Source organism: Coregonus clupeaformis, unplaced genomic scaffold, assembly GCF_020615455.1.
Source record: "Coregonus clupeaformis isolate EN_2021a unplaced genomic scaffold, ASM2061545v1 scaf1709, whole genome shotgun sequence".
Classification (NCBI taxonomy): domain Eukaryota; kingdom Metazoa; phylum Chordata; class Actinopteri; order Salmoniformes; family Salmonidae; genus Coregonus; species Coregonus clupeaformis.
Window position 1 is genome coordinate 20,050 of NW_025535163.1, and position 20,208 is coordinate 40,257.

The 20,208-nt window shown below is 44.1% G+C and overlaps 1 protein-coding gene across 1 annotated transcript in view; it reads right to left on the reverse strand.

The window, feature by feature from the left end:
• The window catches only part of pdcd4a (programmed cell death 4a), a 33,098-nt gene that overhangs the window by 1,446 nt on the left and 11,444 nt on the right, over positions 1-20,208 (reverse strand). Inside the window, exons 3-9 of the mRNA XM_045218658.1 lie at positions 14,889-15,182; positions 14,522-14,619; positions 9,264-9,377; positions 8,838-9,059; positions 6,963-7,060; positions 6,004-6,118; positions 352-459 (exon numbers count right to left, since the gene is read on the reverse strand). Of these exons, the coding sequence (XP_045074593.1) occupies positions 352-459; positions 6,004-6,118; positions 6,963-7,060; positions 8,838-9,059; positions 9,264-9,377; positions 14,522-14,619; positions 14,889-15,182 (1,049 nt within the window). The remainder of the gene's footprint in view (positions 1-351; positions 460-6,003; positions 6,119-6,962; positions 7,061-8,837; positions 9,060-9,263; positions 9,378-14,521; positions 14,620-14,888; positions 15,183-20,208) is intronic.

Here is a 20,208-nt window from a genome sequence, read left to right on the forward strand (position 1 = left end):
TAAATACTGAAAAGGGAAGTAAGATTACACCACACATCATATTCAACATTGCACGCATAGACAACTAGCTACATAACTATTGAAAGTACAGTAGAGCCATCACTGATCCGCTATCAATAAATAATGTAAGTCGCTCTGGATAAGAGCGTCTGCTAAATGACGTAAATGTAAATGTAAATATCCTTGTGCTGACAGCAAAGGCCATGTTCAGTATATATATTTTCTAAAAATAATTAAAAAGGAAGATCCTCCATGTAGTTGTCCAATAACATTTTCGCTTTCTGTTGCAAAATACTTTTGATACAGTGTGCCCTTCTAAACAGGACCCAAAGCGCTTTTAGTAGTGTTTACCTCATAGACAAGCTCGTGGTGGAAGTGAGGTACTTCTAGGTCCCGCAGACAGCGTTCTGCCTCCTTCACCTCTCCCGATACCAAGTACTCCTTCAGCAGCAAGTTCATCTGAAACACATATCAATAAAGTATGAATCAATCAAATCTATCATTCACTCCATCATTCACCACCCATGGCTAAAACACTGCCCAATACAGATTTGACAGACAAGGTTTCGAACATGGTTCTCAAGACTTATCCCACTGAGCTAAAGCCTAGGTCCAATAGATAAAATATGCATCTTATCTATAGTTTCAGACATTTCTCAGCAGTGACTACCGGGCCTTGTTTATTTGATAGTGCAAGGTTTTTCCCTGTCAATACAGGAAGTCAAGAATCGGGGAGAGGACTCCAAAAGCGATCACTGGCTGGACAAATGGAGCAAAGTCAAATCACAATGCTCAATGACCAAACAATGTCTGTTTTTATGTGTAGTACTCATGTTCCTGTTCAGTTATGAACCTTGTGTGCAACTGCAATTCCACAAAAGCTTGGTGCTTTGCGGACTAGGGCTGACCCCATTTAGTCGACTGGTCGATAGGCTGTTGGTCGACCGAGATTTCTTTAGTCGAGCATATAGCAAAAAAAAATTATACATTAATGGCGTACAAGACACCTGTCTGAGTGGACTAATCCATTGTGGAGGCAGTGAGGATGGCACAGTCCATCACTAAGACATGTGCTACTGAAATTGTATATAGTTATATTACATAAGAACAACAGTGCAACACCAAAAAATATTTTATAACAAATGTGCTTTCACCCTCGTTGGATAATGGCCACTGTCCGTGCTTCTGAAACAGTGCGCTGTTGAATTGGCGCCTTTTTTCCTAGACCATGTTGCTATGTGCATAATAGCAATGTTACCCAGCATATTGGTGTTGAGAATAAAGCGGCGGAGGCAGCAGTGGAGTTAGGAGATGAGAAAACAGCCCTTGCCTCAATTGTCTGAGAATAGGGAGGAGAGGGGAAACCAACTTAATTAGGTCTATAAATCAACAGCCTAACTGTTAAATGTGCTTGGCTTTATAAATCATCCATATAGATCTACAGAAATAAGACAGATCCTGCTTGTGTGTTTGTTTAATAGCCTACTGATTCCGTGAACACCAAGCCTCAAGCAACCACAACGTCTGATAAACAATTTTACACATTCGGCTGCTTTTAAATCTTTGCTATGCTGTAATAAAGACTTTACACTTTATTTTTCCGTTAGAACAGCCTCTGGTATTACTTATTTAGTGTTTACAGTGTTCCAAATTGTCAGTAAAATAATATTAATCATAATAATAACCCTTTTTCTTGATCTCCTTATTTTATTACCATTATTAATATGATCATTATAATAATAAGTAATGTCATTATCATTAGTAGGCTTTGTATAGCAGCCTTGTATAACCACCATTGAGCTATAGGCCTAAGAGTGCATCCTGTTTAGACTTAATACCGAAACTTAGGCTATTCTTTTATCCTTAAAGCCTACTGTATCAAACAATAATTTGTTCATGTCATCACACAGCATACAAAAGTCATTCATGATTTGAAATGCAATCAAGCATTGGGTTTAAAATAAAGTGGCCCTTGAATAATTAGCATAAACAATAAATAAACCGTTCCATGTCGGCAATTGCATTCACAAATGCATGCAACTGCTTTTAGTCTTTGATGTAATAAAGGCTTCAGCAACACTGACAGCGCGATAAACACTGTTGATGTTTTGTTGTGCTCGCTGCAGCAGGGAGGCGAGAGAGACAACGGGTCACAGTTACTCGCTGTCATTATTTTTTTTGGAGCCCGGCCCGGCACAAATCAATTGCGGTCTGACTCACTCTAGTCATCTGTGTGTTATTTCATCAAACAGTGCACTTAAAGCATCAGACAAGCTCAGTGCATATAGTTGATTTGATTAAAAAACACAGGATATATATAGATTAATTTGCATTTTATTGCATGACATAAGTATTTGATACATCAGAAAAGCAGAACTTAATATTTGGTACAGAAACCTTTGTTTGCAATTACAGAGATCATACGTTTCCTGTAGGTCTTGACCAGGTTTGCACACACTGCAGCAGGGATTTTGGCCCACTCCTCCATATAGACCTTCTCCAGATCCTTCAGGTTTCGGGGCTGTCGCTGGGCAATACGGACTTTCAGCTCCCTCCAAAGATTTTCTATTGGGTTCAGGTCTGGAGACTGGCTAGGCCACTCCAGGACCTTGAGATGCTTCTTACGGAGCCACTCCTTAGTTGCCCTGGCTGTGTGTTTCGGGTCGTTGTCATGCTGGAAGACCCAGCCACGACCCATCTTCAATGCTCTTACTGAGGGAAGGAGGTTGTTGGCCAAGATCTCGTGATACATGGCCCCATCCATCCTCCCCTCAATACGGTGCAGTCGTCCTGTCCCCTTTGCAGAAAAGCATCCGCAAAGAATGATGTTTCCATCTCCATGCTTCACGGTTGGGATGGTGTTCTTGGGGTTGTACTCATCCTCCTTCTTCCTCCAAACACGGCGAGTGGAGTTTAGACCAAAAAGCTCTATTTTTGTCTCATCAGACCACATGACCATCTCCCATTCCTCCTCTGGATCATCCAGATGGTCATTGGCAAACTTCAGATGGGCCTGGACATGCGCTGGCTTGAGCAGGGGGACCTTGCGTGCGCTGCAGGATTTTAATCCATGACGGCGTAGTGTGTTACTAATGGTTTTCTTTGAGACTGTGGTCCCAGCTCTCTTCAGGTCATTGACCAGGTCCTGCCGTGTAGTTCTGGGCTGATCCCTCACCTTCCTCATGATCATTGATGCCCCACGAGGTGAGATCTTGCATGGAGCCCCAGACCGAGGGTGATTGACCGTCATCTTGAACTTCTTCCATTTTCTAATAATTGCGCCAACAGTTGTTGCCTTCTCACCAAGCTGCTTGCCTATAGTCCTGTAGCCCATCCCAGCCTTGTGCAGGTCTACAATTTTATCCCTGATGTCCTTACACAGCTCTCTGGTCTTGGCCATTGTGGAGAGGTTGGAGTCTGTTTGATTGAGTGTGTGGACAGGTGTCTTTTATACAGGTAATGAGTTCAAACAGGTGCAGTTAATACAGGCTAATGAGTGGAGAACAGGAGGGCTTCTTAAAGAAAAACTAACAGGTCTGTGAGAGCCGGAATTCTTACTGGTTGGTAGGTGATCAAATACTTATGTCATGCAATAAAATGCAAATGAATTACTTAAAAATCATACAATGTGATTTTCTGGATTTTTGTTTTAGATTCCGTCTCTCACAGTTGAAGTGTACCTATGATAAAAAATTACAGACCTCTACATGCTTTGTAAGTAGGAAAACCTGCAAAATCGGCAGTGTATCAAATACTTGTTCTCCCCACTGTGTGTGTATGTGTGTGTGTATGTGTATATATATATATATATATATATATATGTTTGGTCGAAAGAACTGACGAGACTCGGTCGACCAAGATTGTAGTTTTTTTTTTGTCGGGGACAGCCCTATTGCTGACGCTGGTTCTGTTTGTACGGCCCCAGCTGTAAACAATCTCCTATGGGATGCGCCGGCAGGAGAGAACCCCTAGCCCCCCCAAACACACACCCTCTCCAAACATCCCTCAGCTGGAGCAGGCACTGTGCCGACTACCCTTCTCCATGGTGAAGCAGTGAAATAGGGGCAGGGTTCCAGCGGTTGCCGCCGCTGGGGGTTTAACTGGTGCGCGATCTCGCTGACGAGCGGGAACAAGGCTTCACCCCTGAGCACGGTGCTGCCAAACCATACCAATCCGGTCCTCTGCCGGACAGTGTTTAAGTGGTGAGAATAAGGGCATAAAAGGACTGGCTGCCTTCCTAAAGCCCAGATTAAAAGAAGCTAGACAGACAGGCTGTGTCCCAAATGGCACCCTGACCCTATTCCCTTTAAAGTACACTCACTACCTATGGGATCTGGTTAAAAGTAGTGCACTATAAAAGGAAATAGGGTGCCATTTGTGACACAGCAAGATGCTCTGGAGCACTCTACTAGTCTCCTAGTCCCTCACAGCACTGACTTATCAGTCCTATTCGGTTTGTGTGTGCGATGGTATGGTATTCAATCAACCCTGGCTTAACAATGTTTGCGCAGTAGTCACAGGCAGCTTCGTTTACAAAGATATTGCCCACTGTGCACACACACCCCTGTATTCAATTCTGATAACTATGCACGGCCAAAAGCACTATACAAAGTAACAGCCGGGGAATAAGGGCACTTGTCTGACTCTTACACACATATCTCTGTATGATCCGGTTCTTGGAGCATGTTGTCAAATCACACCCTGAAACGGTTATTTCCATGTCTTGTGACAGAACGCTCCAGGGAACCTCACCACAGTACCAAATCCATGTGAAAATGCCCTATGGGGATACTGCTATTCAAATTGCTCTTAACACCCATACTCTGACTTCAATGTAGTCCGTGGCAGAGTGATTTGATCAAACCCAGAGGAGAGAGGCAAAATCTGTTTCCCTAATGAACCTATGTAGTGCACTACTTTTGACCAGGGTCCATAGGGCTCTGGTCAGAAGTAGTGCAGTATACAGGCGATAAGGTGCCATTTGGGACGCACCCAAGGAGCTCCTGTTCTGGCAGGCTGTGTGTCCTCTGTAGCCCAGCGAAGACCCACTCGATCAGAGCCTGAGGCCCAACAAGGACAGGCAGGAAATCAAACCTGGTCGGGAGTCTGCAGGCTACAGAGACTAACGTACGGTGGGTTACACAATACTCTTGCTCTACTACTGCATACTCATTCCTGACACATCGTCACAAGCGTGTGCAGCCGTGCACATTCACACACTTGCATGCATGCACACGGGCACACAAGAGGGTGCCAAATGATCCATTTAGTTCAGGGAGCAAAGACCCCTTTGACCACACAAATGCACGCACACACCCCTCATGACAGATCCAACCTCTGCGGGACAGCGTTGTGCTGAAACAGGCAGATAGCCGACACCACCCTGGCAGGGCTCCCTGTAACTCTTTACCCAGCATGCAGTTCTCTCTCCACCTTGTTGTGTTTACGTTACATAACAGACGAATGCAGCTCGAGAACACCAGGCAGTCTCCGTCCCAAATGGCACCCTATTCAGTGCACTATGTAGGGAATACAGTGCCATTTGGGACACAACCAGACAGAGCCCGTCTCTCTGCACCGAGAGTCTGGGTTCAGGTGGAGGGAACAAAACTAATCTCCACTGTGTGTAAATACAGATGACCCACAATGGAAGGCTGCAGATAAATATAACAAAGCTCTCCTTTGATTGGTTTAGCATGTTTCTACCTCTGATAGATGGGTGTTAGCTGAATATAGGTTTTGTTGAATTGCCATTCAGACCTGGGTTTAAATAATATGAACAGAACCCAGGTCTGTTGCCATTTTTGATTCTCATTAAGTGTCTCCTATCACTCCCAACAAGGCATCACATTTCATGCATGCAGAGAGAGAACATCCGGAATGGGAGGTTGCTTGTATAACTGGAATGTTTTGATATGAGTCACACAATGATACAACACTGGCATGTGATGATTGGCGGGCGGGGCGCCAGGTCCCGCCTACTTGGCAGAGAGGGCCTCTTACCTCTTTGACGAGGTGTTTGACAGGTCTGAGGCCGCCGCCCACGCCCCACACGTTGTCTAGCCGCACCATCTCTCTCTTCATGGAGAGGAGCACCGCCGCGCGGTCCAACGCAGCTCTGTGGGGAGGGGAATAACCGCAACAGTCATCATCGCGACCATGACCATAACCACGGAGAGACGCAATGAGAAAAGGGGAATGTGTCAAGTCACAGCTAGATATTGAACACGGTCACATGAATTCAGAACAAAAAAAATACATACTGAATAAAATTGCCTAGTAAGACAGGGAATGTGTCAGGTAACAGCAGGTTTTAACTACAAAATTGACTTTCCCAACAGTATCAGTAATTCCCAACAGTATCATTTGCATTGGAATTCACATTCTCAGGTTTGAGTAGTACATTTTTAACAACAGAAAATGGAAGATTCCAAACATTAGGTAAAACCAAACAAGGGTCCTCCTAGGCATGACATGTGGCTACAATAAGTTCTGGAGGGGCTCGTTCAGTTGCTTGGAGAATGACTATGCCTCCATGGTGAGAAAACGCAAACATTTACCCTGGCCCCTTATCAGGCGGTTCTTAAGCAATTAACTCACAACCTCAGCGACCGATATATAGGTAACCACTTCAGGCTGCTTTGATGTTAAGTGGGCTTTTCCACCATATTCCTTAATCCTTAGAGAAAACTGACTGAGCAAAACTGACCTTAGGGGCAACTTCATCTGAATTCTCATCACCCTAAATGCTCACCATTAACTAATCCTCCCTGCCTTGATTCAAATCATTGTCTCTAATGTTCTTGTCGATTTATTGTCTCTGTGCCAGTTTGTTGTTTGTCTGAAGCAACCCCAAATATAATTCTAAGGACACAAAAAGTTGTTAGAATTTAAATCACCAAATGTCATCTTAAAAAAAGAAAATAATATCCCTCACCCCTTGACCTCTAACCCCTGCTCACCTAGCGTGGTCGCAGTCCACCTTGCCTTTGTAGCGGTCCAGGAATGCCATAGGTAGAGCGTGGTCCGCGATGGCTCGGGCAATAAACTGTCCCAGCATCTGTAGAGTTGGAGAGAGTTAAAGGTCAAACCTACAGTATATGTTCTGTTATTCTCTTTAAATAAAACATGGGTTTGTCTTGTGGGGGCTGGGTTGGGTTTATAGCAGCATGACAAATAAATGTGTGTCTGAAAGAAAATTGACAATGAACGCATACCAAATGGCACCTTATTCCTTATACAGTGCATTCAAAAAGTATTCAGACCTTTACTTTTTCCACTGTGTTACAATACAACCGTATTCTAAAATTGATTAAATTATTTCCCCCCCCCCCCTCAATCTACACACAATACCCCATAATGACATAGCGAAAATAGTTTAGAAATTGCCAATTTATTAAAAATAAAAAAACTAATACCTGATTTAATTAAGTATTCAGACCTTTTTGCTATGAAACTCTAAATTGAGCTCAGGTGCATCCTCTTTGCATCGATAATCCTTGATGTTTATACAACTTGATTGGAGTCCACCTGTGGTAAATTCAATTGTTTGGACATGATTTGTAAAGGCACACACCTGTCTATATAAAGGTCCCACAGTTGACAGTGCATGTCAGAGCAAAAACCAAGCCATGAGGTTGGATTGAATTGTCCGTGGAGCTCCGAGACAGGATTGTGGTTCGAGCCACAGATCTGGGGGTGGGTACCCAAATGGTTCTACAACATTGAAGGTCCCCAAGAACAAAGTGGCCTCCATCATTATTAAATGGAAGAAGTTTGGAACCACCAAGACTTCTTAGAGCTGGCCGCCCCGGCCAAACTGAGCAATCGGGGGAGAAGGGCCTTGGTCAGGGAAGTGACCAAGAACCCGATGGTCACTCTGACAGAGCTGCAGAATTCCTCTGTGGAGATGGGAGAACTTTCCAGAAGGACAACCATCTCTGCAGCACTCCACCAATCAGGCCTTTATGGTAGAGTGGCCAGGCAGAAGCCACTCCTCAGTAAAAGGCACATGAAGGACTCTCAGACCATGAGAAACAAGATTCTCTGGTCTGATGAAACAAAGATTCAACTCTTTGGCCTGAAAGCCAAGCTTCACGTCTGGAGGAAACCTGGCACCATCCCTACGGTGAAGCATGGTGGTGGCAGCATCATGCTGTGGGGATGTTTTTCAGCAGCAAGGAATGGGAGACTAGTCAGGATCGAGGGAAAGATTAACGGAACAAAGTACAGAGATCCTTGATGAAAACTTGCTCCATTGCACTCAAGACCTCAGACTGGGGCGAAGATTCACCTTCCAACAGGACAATGACCCTAAGCACACAGCCAAGACAACGCAGGAGTGGCTTCGGGACAAGTCTCTGAATGTGGTCCAGCCAGAGCCCGGACTTGAACCCAATCGAACATCTCTGGAGAGACCTGAAAATAGCTGTGCAGTGACGCTGCCCTTCCAACCTGAGAGGATCTGCAGAGAAGAATGGGAGAAACTTAAGCTTGTAGTGTCATACCCAAGAAGACTTGAGGCTGTAATCGCTGCAAAGGTGCTTCAACAAAGTACTGAGTAAAGGGTCTGAATACTTACGTAAATGTCATTTCCGTATATGTTTTATACATTTGCAAACATTTCTAAAAACCTGTTTTTGCTTTGTCATGATGGGGTATTGTGTGTAGATTGAGGGGGGGAAAAACAATTGAATCCATTTTAGAATAAGGCTGTAAAGTAAAAAAATACTTCAGACCAGAGCTCCATGGTCCCTTGTCAAAAGTAGTGTACTAAATAGTGCCATTTGTGATGCAGCTAATATATTTTTCCAACAAGACCTTCCCCCATCCAGTACCTGTGGGGCCTCTGGCGTGTCCAGCATAAGGTCGGGCAGCTCTTTGAGGATCTTGTCGAAGGCTCGGGCCATGTCGGACTCTGAGAGCTCCTTGCCGACCAGGTCACGGAGCAGCCTGGAGGTGAGCTCCCGGTGGCTGGCCTTGCCCTCCAGAGACAGGGACACGGCCAGGCTGGAGAACTCGTACTTGTGGTGGCCAAGGTTCAGCTCCTTCAGCAGCATCTGGGAGTGGAAGAGGGGGTATGGTGCAGACACAGACACAGGGAACACAGAGAGAAACACACACAGTTAACTTTAAGTAAAATGATTTTGGTTTTGAGACAAAACAGTAAAATAAAATGGATGCACCACCACCTAAAGGCCTTCTCAAATAACCAACCCTCCATCCAACCTCTTCCTCCCTTTAATACAACATCAAACACTTACCTGGACTTCTTTTGTGTCCCCGTGTTCAAAGTACTCCTGTACGATGGGGTTGATGGTCTTCTCCAGTTCTCTCTCGTCCAGCTCTGGAACAACTGTGGCGTACACTGTGTCTCCCTTTAAAATGAAACCGCACAACATTATAGGTCAGGAATAGCCATCTAATAACATCAACACGGCCGGCTCGCTCATTAGGCAGGATTAGGCGGCAGATTGACGAGGGCGTCATTTTCTGAGCTAAACTGACCAAGACGCACCTCCAACAACACATAAAACCTCACAATTCTGCCCCAAAACAATGACAATTTCTCTCAACCAGTGGCACATAGGCTTTTTAGGTGAGCACTGATGGCGCCCTGTGATAAACAGTGCCCACTTTGTCAAAGGCAGGGGTGCAAAATATTTTGCTTGTCCATTCCCAGCGCACCTCTCCAGAGTGCTTTTAGAGACGCGTGCGTCACTCCACCAACGTTCCGTAAAAAAAAAGCATCCAACATAAATCATGTAGCAGATACAGTGAGGGAAATAAATATTTGATCCCCTGCTGATTTTGTACGTTTGCCCACTGACAAAGAAATGATCAGTCTATCATTTTAATGGTAGGTTTATTTGAACAGTGAGAGACAGAATAACAACAAAATCCAGAAAAACGCATGTCAAAAATGTTATAAATTGATTTGCATTTTAATTGAGGGAAATAAGTATTTGACCCCTTCTCAATCAGAAAGATTTCTGGCTCCCAGGTGTCTTTTATACAGGTAACGAGCTGAGATTAGGAGCACACTCTTAAAGGGAGTGCTCCTAATCTCAGCTTGTTACCTGTATAAAAGACACCTGTCCACAGAAGCAATCAATCAATCGCATTCCAAACTCTCCACCATGGCCAAGACCAAAGAGCTCTCCAAGGATGTCAGGGACAATATTGTAGACCTACACAAGGCTGGAATGGGCTACAAGACCATCGCCAAGCAGCTTGGTGAGAAGGTGACAACAGTTGGTGCGATTATTCGCAAATGGAAGAAACAAAATAACTGTCAATCTCCCTTTGCCTGGGGCTCCATGCAAGATCTGACCTCGTGGAGTTGCAATGATCATGAGAACGGTGAGGAATCAGCCCAGAACTACACAGGATGATCTTGTCAATGATCTCAAGGCAGCTCGGACCATAGTCACCAAGAAAACAATTGGTAACACACTACGCCGTAAAGGACTGAATTCTGCAGCGCGCGCAAGGTCCCCCTGCTCAAGAAAGCACATATACAGGGCCGTCTGAAGTTTACCAATGAACATCTGAATGATTCAGAGGAGAACTGGGTGAAAGTGTTGTGGTCAGATGAGACCAAAATCGAGCATCAACTCAACTCGCCGTGTTTGGAGGAGGAGGAATGCTGCCTATGACCCCAAGAACACCATCCCCACCGTCAAACATGGAGGTGGAAACATTATGCTTTGGGGGTGTTTCTGCTAAGGGGACAGGACAACTTCACCGCATCAAAGGGACGATGGACGGGGCCACGTACCGTCAAATCTTGGGTGAGAACCTCCTTCCCTCAGCCAGGGCATTGAAAATGGGTCGTGGATGGGTATTCCAGCATGACAATGACCCAAAACACACGGCCAAGGCAACAAAGGAGTGGCTCAAGAAGTACCACCAAGTACTAAGTCATGTTTTGCAGAGCGGTCAAATACTTATTTCCCTCATTAAAAATGCAAATCAATTTTTTTGACATGCGTTTTTCTGGATTATTTTGTTGTTATTCTGTCTCTCACTGTTCAAATAAACCTACCATTAAAATTATAGACTGATCATGTCTTTGTCAGTGGGCAAACGTACAAAAACAGCAGGGGATCAAATACTTTTTTTCCCCTCACTGTATAGGATATGGTAGAAAGAGTACGTGGCCTTTTCTGTAGCCTACAGACTGGAGATATAATTTATGAATGTAATGAGACTTACACTTTTTACATCATGTAGGTTTCTCCGATCAAATAGCCTAACCTAAATGGTACCCAATCAAATGTGCTGTCAAACAACAAACATATCCTAAAAACAGGTTAGGTCAAAGTAAAATGGACATTATGGAATGGACAATCAAAACTGTTGTCATGGTGTGTCATGATCAGTGGTTTCATGATTGTATCTGTAAATCTTTGACAAGCCGATCATAGTGAAAAATAAAATACTTCTGCAGTTCCTGCTGCTCACGATAACTCCTGATAAAGTTGGGTAGCTGATATTCAGAGCTTAAAATAGACAAATTGATTAGTCACAGGAATCAGGACTAATAAAGCCAAGGCAACAGCCTGTTTTACAAATGGTGGGCCTACCACATGGATGGGCATAACATTTCATTGCTGCCAACATGGTAGGCTACACCCAGTAAGCACAAAACCGATGTCTTTTGGACATATTTTTTTGGTCCTGTCCAGACTTCTTTTTTTGGTGTTTTACAAACCACATAGATGGTCATTCATAAAATTATATTTCAGGCAACACTGTAGGCTACACCTCAATAAGCACGGACCGATGTCTTTTGGACATATATTTTTTTTGTGCTGTCCGTAACGGCCTTGATTTCCACATCCACGGACATTGATTTTTGGTCCGGTCCGGACAAAATCTAAACCAATCATAGACTGTTTGGTTCAGATTTTGTCCGGTCTGGACCAGCCTTGATTTGGCCCAAACATAGACGTCTATAAATGACGTCTTTTCAACGCAACTCATTTTTGTCTTGCCTAGGGCGGCAGAACAGCAAGGACCGGCCCTGAAAAGCAACATGTAATTGAAGTGTAATTTCTCAAAAGTATATACTGAATACACTTTTTAAAAAACGGGGGGAAAGGAGATGAAGAAGAGAAAAGGGTGAGGGAAAACAGTCAAATCTAAAGAAATGTAAACAACAAATCAATACATGAAATCCTAATGTTTTTACCACTTTATTCCATGCTGTAATCTGAAATGCTACTGGTGCATTTGTTAAAAGTCCAATGCAGCTGTTTTTATCTCAATATCAAATCATTTCTGGGTAACAATGAAGTACCTTACTGTGATTGTTTTCAATTTAATGGTCAAATAAATAGCTTCTTAGCAAAGAGCAATTTCTCAAGCAATAATTTTGCTAGGTCTGTCGGAGTGGTTTGAGTGGAGAGGGGAAAACTGAAAATTAGGTTAGGTATTTGTCTAACTAATTTACCGCATAGTAATGTCACCATGGAAGGCCAAAACTCCCTCCCACCAAAACAGGCAGAAAATTCAGGCGGTCTTTTCAAACAGTGTTTAAACTAAAAAAGGGCATAATCATAATTTTTTACAATTTCACAGTATTATTGTAACCTAGTGTGGAAATGTATATAAAACACAAGAAAATCACATTTTTGACTGCACTGGGCCTTTTAAGGTATAGGACAGGGGTCAATAACTGCCATTATATTTAGGCTGAATGGCCGGGTTATGGCAAGTGTAACAGCATGATAGCAGTTCTGTGCAAAGTGCTGCCGACATATACAGTGTACTTCTAAACTTTCAATATTAACACACCAGTCGCGCTAGAGAACGGCTTAAATATTTTTATAAACAACAATACCAGCAGATGAGTGCACTTGGCCGATTCAAGAGAAAGCAAGCTTCCTCAGTGCGCAGGGCTTCAGGAAACTAGAGCGGAGAGTGAGACCTCTATTGTTTTGACCTGCGTTGAAAAGAAGGGAAAATATCACTAGAGAGGCGAGGAGGGAGGGTTTCAGCCATTACCCAATGCACTGACTCACTTTCCTGTTTTCCCTCCTGGTTTCAGAAGTATGCTTGACCTTTAAAACAACCAAAAATGTTCTCAGACTGCACCAATGACCTGTTCTGGTATTGTTGGAATACTTAAAATATTCTGCAACTCCCCTTAAAGTAACCATTGATCTTAAATGGTGTAATCAAGTAACTTTCACAGACCCAGTCGTGATTGAGTGATTACTTCCAGGAAGGGAGGAGGATGGATGTATACTTTCAAGTTTTCAAAACAGGACCCATGTGACCCTTACCACTCCCTTACTACACAAACCACCTAGTTAGTAGGGATCCCAGACATACCACTACTGGGATATACTGGAGAGCAGGCCTGTGTGTCTCAAGAGAATGGTAACGTCCCAAATGGCACCCTATTCCCTATAAAAGTGCACTACTTTTGACCAGGGCCAAGCCCATAGGGCTATATGCTTTTAGAGGTCAGTAGGGCTGCTCTCTAGTGTCACCAACTCGGTCCTAGTTACCTGCTGCCACAGGACCACTGCTCCAGTACTGTTTCTGAAACAGCGGCACTCAAGGCCAAACTGCATTGCAATTGGCACCGGTTTTTTTCCTAGGTTTTTATCTCTTGAGCAATAGCCTTGATGGAGGCACTTTCCCACAACATGGTTCAGTCGCAGCGACCTCACCACACAGGATAGCAAACAAAGCCTTCGACATCCACTTTCAATTGATACTGTGGTTAAAGTAAAAATTATATAGCAATTCAAAAACCCTTGCCATCATAGAGCATTTCTAAGGTGTATGGTGGAATATAAGACATGACTATACTGTTTGGCTTCGTTAAGGCCTATGACAGAACAAGCCTACATTTGTGATAAAAATGTAAGGTATTCCACCCAGAATAGAATACAAATAAAAACTGTATTTTCCAATTCCATTCAAAAAGATTCAAGAGGATGTACGACTCATTATGTGAGTCATAATTATGGCGATGGATGTTGACAACAGGGTTGTGTTCAGACGGCATGAAAAGGAAGAAAGCAGTCCGAAACAGAGCGCTAAATGGGGAGGTATTATCTGTCCAATACGAAATGCTGCTTTTAGTTTTCTATTACAAAATGTTTTGAAAATGTGACCCAGTTGTGGACTTTGTATGGACAATATCTGCTTGTCTGGGAGCATGTAGCCCCTGCATTCACCGCCAGTCCCAGCAATCACCACCAGCATGTTATTTATGATCCAAAACGGGCAGCGGCTTTGTGATGACTGGCCACTTCTGAACAAAGCTATTCCAAAAACAGAGCTCAGAGCAAAACAACTAGAACCCGACCCTGGCCCCGTAGTAGCCCCCTCATCTAAGTAACTGTTGTCTTTGTAGTAACAATTTGGGACAGGGATTGTGGGGACACTGGTGTAGAGGAGACGAGAAGGGGTGCGTGCAGAGGCTCTATTGTGTAGGTTAGGGGTAGGAGAGAGCTCATGTCGTTTACACACACCTCTAACCTGTGCCCCCCCCTCTTACCTGTGCAACCTCGTCGTAGTTGGGGTCCTTGACATCTGGTTCCTCTACCTCGTACACCATCCCTGCTGCTCCCCACACACCTTTACCCCCTGCACCACCTGTTGTGAAAAGACCACATCAACATCAGAGCTAGTCAGTTATCACTGGCGACACATTTAGAATAGATGGGTTTTGTGAACCCAGGGAGATTACCTCAGCCATGAGCTCTGCTCTATGATCAGTTTACCTGACTTCAATCCTAAACAAAAACGTATGGCCCCAGACCAAAACTGGCACTAGACCACCAGCGCTTACAGAGTAGATGACTTCCATCCATCTCAACCGTTATTAGCATAGTTAGCATTATTAGCCTAACATTAGCACATACCTTTCTTGGGCAGGCCCCGGCCCTTGCCCGTCCTGGACTTGCGGTCGTTGGGGATGGGCACCTTGCCCTTGGGGCTGTGGGAGTCGCCGTCGGCCAGCTCACCCGACAGCGACTCGGAGAGCGACTCGCTGCGGGATGACGATTTGCGCACACGCCGCTTGGCCTTGAGCCGCGCCTCGTGGAGCGCCTTCTCCTGTGGCGTCCAGTTGCCGTTCACCTCCGCCTCGAGCGCAGCCTCGTCCTCATCGCCATAGGGATGGTCCACCTCCACATCGTCATCGAAGGATAACACCCCTGCAAGGACAGGCAGTGAGTTTAAAAGGTGCAGTATGGAGTTTAATCAATTACATGTAAATATGAATAACATTGAACCAGCAGGACTGCACCCTGGTTGGCTTAAATACATTTGTTAATACATGTCTGCAGGTTTTTATTTTTTTATTAAACTATTTTTGCCGTTCTTCCAGTGGCCACAGGGGGACAAAGACTCTGCAGAATGCACCTTTGACAACAGAGGTATGAATTTGATTGTGTAGCCTACATTGTTCAGTGTAGTAAGTTATGGAGATGGATATTCAAAAGGTTTATATGTCTGTGGAAACATGACAACTATTTGAATGTCAACTTCCAGCACTTCTACTACAAATTACAGAGAATCAGAATCCCCAAGTATGAGAAACGTGTCCAGTCACGGTCATGAGATTATAATAATTAAAGGATTACAGAGAGAGAGCCAGTAAGTCAAGGAAAATATTCAAAACTTTCTAAGGACTTGGAGGAACACTATATGATGCCCCGTCTCCTTATTAATTCAGCCACTTTCTTAGATAACTAGCCCCCCAAAAAAAAATATGCATAAGAAATATCTTGCTACACTCCTGAGAGGCGCAGAAGTCTTAGGCACTGCATCGCAGTGCTGAGATGCGGCCGTGACCGGGAGCCCCATAGGGCGGCGCATAATTGTTCCATGGTCGTCTGGGTTAGGGGAGGGTTTGGCCAGGGGGATTTCCTTGGCCCATGGCACTCTAGCGACTCCTTGTGGCGGGACAGGCACCTGCAAGCTGACTTCGGTCATCAGTTGAATGGTGTGGCTGGCTTCCGGGTTAAGCGAGCAGTGTGTTAAGAAGCAGCAGCGCTTGGCGGGTCATGTTTTAGAGGACGCATGACTCAACCTTCGCCTCTCCCGAGCCCGTTGGGGAGTTGCAGTGATGAGACAAGATTGTAACTACCAATTGGATATCACGAAATTGGGGAGAAAAAGGGGCTAACTTTATTTTGTATATCTTGCTGCATTTTCTAAACGCAGCTCTAAAATGCTTCTTATTGTAATTTCTGCTCAGCCTTAGACTCATTTTGTTCTTCAGTTTCACTTCTCCACTCTGAGAATTCACAAACGGCATTCTATCAGCAGACAGCACTCGGACTGATGTGTAGCTACTTTTCGGTGTAGCCTACTTTTCTCAGGTAAAATGCAAGATTGATTTTACGCAAAACATTAGAAAATGTAGCTGGCTAAATTATTTCTAGGATAAACATTAAAAATAATGCATGGCCATCATATTTCTGCAAAGACCACCTTTCTTTTTCATTGTAAACTCATTTACTTGTGGCTGCAAGCCAAATAGTGCTGCACTTCTGTTGTCATACGATGAAAATGAAGCCATTTTCTGCCGAATGTATTGCACTAATGTATTTTCTGTGAAAGAAAACTAAAGTTGCACGCCCCTGATCACTGTATTGAAGCAAAAAAAACAACTTTCAATATACACTGAACCTAAATATAAAAACGCAACATGTAAAGTGTTGGTTTCATGTTTTATGAGCTGAAATAAAAGATCCCAGAAATGTTCCATATGCACTAAAAGCTTAATGCTCAAATTTTGTGCACAAATTTGTTTAAAACCCTGTAAGTGAGCATTTCTCATTTGCTAAGATAGTCCATCCACCTGACAGGAGTGCCATATCAAGAAGCTGATTAAACAGCATGATCATTACACAGGTGCACCTTGTGCTGGGACAATAAAAGGCCACTGAAATGTGCAGTTATGCCACAAAACACAATGCCACAGAGGTCTCAAGTTTTGAGGGAGTGTGCAATTGGCATGCTGACTGCAGGTATGTCCACCAGCGCTGTTGCCAGATAATTTAATGTTCATTTCTCCACCATAAGCTGCCTCCAATGGCCTTACAACCGCAGACCATGTGTATGGGGTTGTGTGGGTGAGCGGTTTGCTGATGTCAACGTTGTGAACAGAGTGCCCCATGATGGCGGTGGGGTTATGGTATGGGCAGGCATAAGCTACGGACAACGAACACAATAGCATTTTATCAATTGGCAATTTGAAAGCACAAAAATACCGTGATGAGATCCTGAGGCCCATTGTGATGCCCATTTTTTGCATCTGTGACCAACAGATGCATATCTGTATTCCAAGTAATGTGAAACCATAGATTAGGGCCTAATGAATGTATTTCAATTGACTGATTTCCTCATATGAACTAACTCAGTAAAATTTAGTCATTTAGCAGATGCTCTTATCCAGAGCGACTTCCAGGAGCAATTAAGGGAAAGTGCCTTGCTCATGAGCACATCATATTTTTCACCTAGTCGGCTCGGGGATTCGAACCAGTGACCTTTAAGTTACTGGCCCAAACACTAGGCTACCTGCCGCCCCAATCTTCGAAATTGTTGCAAGTTGCATTTATATTTTTGTTCAGTATAAAACGACACCCGTCAATACACAGCTGGACTCACCTGCTCCTGCTTTCTCCCATTGTGCTATTGGCAAACAAACCGTCAGACCAGTTGAGCTTGTCAAACTATGGTAAGCTTCAAAATGTAAAATAATGTGACAGGTGAAATGAAGAACGCAATCTTATCTCCTAATGTATTGCACAAGTTGACTGCAGGTGTTTACTTAAAAAGTAGCTACAAATATGATAATTTATAGAAAAACTTCAAACAAATAGTTTAAAAACTGTATTGACGGTATTGAAAAACCATCCCGTGGCCCTTTCCAAATACCCCGGTATACTGAACGGAAATGGCGGAGCGATTTCTGCATATTGCACCTTTAAACTAACAGCCACAAAGTGCTTCACATCAGACATGGTTCTGCCATGGCAAAATGTGCCCTTATCTATATTTGTGTGCTGTACTGTAGCTTTAAAAAAAAGGGGCAATCTAAAGTCCATCAATTTTGTGACTTCTAAATTAATTACATGTAACCATTGATTCTTGAAGAGTATAAACTATAAATGCCTCATGAGCTTAGTTCAACTGTCATACCACATCAGAACCCAAAACATACGCTTGTTTTCCTCCAATGTTCATAAACAAAGTAAACAAACACTGTATAGCCTCAAAACATGATAAAAACTAGTCATTGCATCAATAGCTCGGCCTATACATTTGAGTGGTTTCATTTATCCAGCCCCCCCCTCAGCTTTTTACTCAAACATTGGCAGGGAGATCTTTGTTATTATTTAAACTGCTGATTGGCGCTTTAACAAAATGATGCAATGTTTACAGCAACTGCACGATCCTATGGGGCCCTTCAGAGTTTAAGCGCTTTACTAACCAAACTGCTTAGGCCCATAAAGCCAGAATCATAAAAAAAAAAGTGTCTTACGGGTAGAAAGTCCAGATTTAGACTAGGCCTATACATTCTTCTGTCAAGTGTCGAGCCTCCGCCCTATTTTACAACAAAGCCTTATTTTATCAGGTCAACTCAAGAATGTGGTGAACTAGGTACGTTTTGATGAATATTGGTCTGTTAAGCATAACCTATCAGTCTTATCTGCTTTTAAAGGGGTTGCATTCTATGATAACGACTACCCAATGGTTTCATCAACGATAGAACTGGATAGATTGAAGCGCTAACATCAACATGTCAGCTCAAACAGCAGAGCATGCTCAGGCGGTGTGGGACGTTACCAGCTGTTAGAAGCCCTCGTGGCTGCTCACACCACATAGCTTAATAAGGTGATTTACAGAGGCAAGTCCACACGTACACAACATATGCAAACCAAAACGTGCCTAATAGTCTACACCTAAGTCTCGAAACACCTTTGAGCTATAATACCAGAGATCAGGAGAAAGAGATAATAAAATGCATTATGCAGTTAACATTCTGAAGACAAATAGTCTTACTACTACCAGGACTACCCCAAGCATAGTTGGCCCACTTCCATATATTAACAGTTGTGCGGTGACACTTTTAGCAGGTCTCAGCCCTTACAACACCAGGGCAACCCACTAATCCCAATTTATTATGGAGACTGACCACACAACACGAGCCACACATTGACAGACACACACACTCCTGCACTAACAGCCATTCAGCCCACAGGTGCAGTAGCTAGTTAAGACTGTTAAGAGGATTAGCAAAACATTTAATTCCCTCGTGTGTACGGAGCCAGGGAAAAGGACAGGTCTCAGTCTACATTAAGCGTCTTGTGGGAACAACAACAAATGGAGTTGAAGTAGAGCCCTAGTAGTGGTGGGGGCAAGCAAAGGGCACATGGGGGGCGAAAAATGCTGACGTGAGCGCTTTTTCTATCCTCCTTCTCGTCGGTATCTCGTCGCTACCACTCAGCATGGGTCAGACTACATATGGCAGTGTTGGGCCCACGGCCAGTCAGATGACCCCCTCAAGAGGAGCAGGAATTTCTCAGGGTGTAATGAATACCCCAGAGCCCTCCAACAAAGCCCACCGCCCCAAGGCCGAGCCCTAAGAGGAGTTACGGCCCTATAGATTACAGGGACCAGAAGGGCGGCCCAACCACAGAGCAGATCCAGCACTGTCTGGAGACTGGAGTGGAGCTAGCACCAGCCAAGCTACTTTTACTGGCCATGAGTGCTGTGTGTGCCTGCATCCAAAATGGCACCCTGTTCCCTAGATATTGCACTACTTCTGAGGCCAGTGGGCCCTGTTTAAGTTAAAAGTAGTGCACTTTTGGACAAAGCCTGTGTGTCTGCTCTCCTAGAAGGGCTAGATGATCCAGGCCCCCACGAGTACGTCAATCATTCAAACGAGCTAGTGGTCAGTGAGGCGTTTTGTACATGGATCAAGTGAAAAGGATTCCTACAGGGTGTAAAAGGTGTAACAGATTGCTGTACGGTACGCACACACACAGGAAGAGTCTCTCGCTCTCTGATTCTAACCACAAGCGTGGGCCGGCAAACCGTCGGTCAGAAACACACCCTGGGCCTGCAAAGCTGTAAACAACTAACCAAGTCTCTTGTACTCCTCCACCTCCCTTCAAATAGGCCACATGCCCTGCCAGAGCAGTAAATTAGAGGAAGACCCATGTCAAC